General features: G+C 72.5%; 1 protein-coding gene across 1 annotated transcript in view; it reads left to right on the forward strand.

Annotated features, from left to right (window-relative positions):
* The window catches only part of AURANDRAFT_68837 (hypothetical protein), a gene marked incomplete at both ends in the record, with an annotated part of 6,195 nt that overhangs the window by 2,354 nt on the left and 2,904 nt on the right, over positions 1–937 (forward strand). The window contains one exon of the mRNA XM_009044568.1: positions 473–898. Coding sequence (XP_009042816.1) covers positions 473–898 — 426 coding nt within the window. The remainder of the gene's footprint in view (positions 1–472; positions 899–937) is intronic.

The raw sequence follows: 937 nt of genomic DNA on the forward strand, positions 1-937 counted from the left end.
CGCCGCGCCATCGGATTGAACCGCTCTTAGCCCGCAGATTTCGCGCGCGCGCCGGCGCCCCTTTCTCACTTGAAACCGCCCCGCGGGCCACCGGGGCGCGGGCGCCGCCCCCCGAACAAACTGGGCGACGGGGGACGCCGTAGATGTCGAGCCTCGACAAAACGGTTCATCGTCGCGCCCCCCCGGCTTCCCGGGGGCGTCGCCCACCGGGGCGCGGTCGTCGTCGCCCCCGGGGGGGCGGCGGGGGGCACTTCGCCACAACGGCGGCCCGGGGGACTCGCGGCTCCGCGCATCGCGGAACCGAATTCGACGACGGGCCTCGAAATACGCGCTCGCCCGGGCTTCTCGCGACACCCCCCGACGGGCCTCGAAATACGCGCTCGCCCGGGCTTCTCGCGACACCCCTCGACGGGCCTCGAAATACGCGCTCGCCCGGGCTTCTCGCGACACCCCCCCCCCCGCGTTCGCACAGGCCACCAAGATCGCCAACATGAACGCCTCGATGCTCGTGCGCCTCCTCTTCGCCGCACTCTGCGCCGCGCCGGCTCGGGCGATCTGCCGCGAGCCGCACCCGCTCCTGCCGACGTACTGGTCCGCGGACGAGCCGAAGCTCGCCGTCGTCGGCATCTACTTCAAGGACCTCCCCGCGTCGCACGTCCCGACGCCCGCCGAGTTCGCGGCCATGGTCCACGGGCCCGCGGTCGTCGCCGCGCTGGACCGCATGTCCGACGGGTGCCTGAACGCGACGACGTTCGCGCCCGACTTCTACGTCGTCAAGAACGAGGGCGCGACGCACCCGCTCGAGGAGGGCGGCCGCGTGTCCTGCGGCCAGGCCGACGACTTCTTCGAAACGTCGAGCGTCCGGAACCTGGGCTTCGACTTCGACGACTACGACGGCGTCCTCTTCTCGCCCATCGGCCACTGCAGCGCGGACGGC

This window comes from Aureococcus anophagefferens, assembly GCF_000186865.1.
Source record: "Aureococcus anophagefferens unplaced genomic scaffold AURANscaffold_459, whole genome shotgun sequence".
Taxonomy (NCBI): domain Eukaryota; class Pelagophyceae; order Pelagomonadales; family Pelagomonadaceae; genus Aureococcus; species Aureococcus anophagefferens.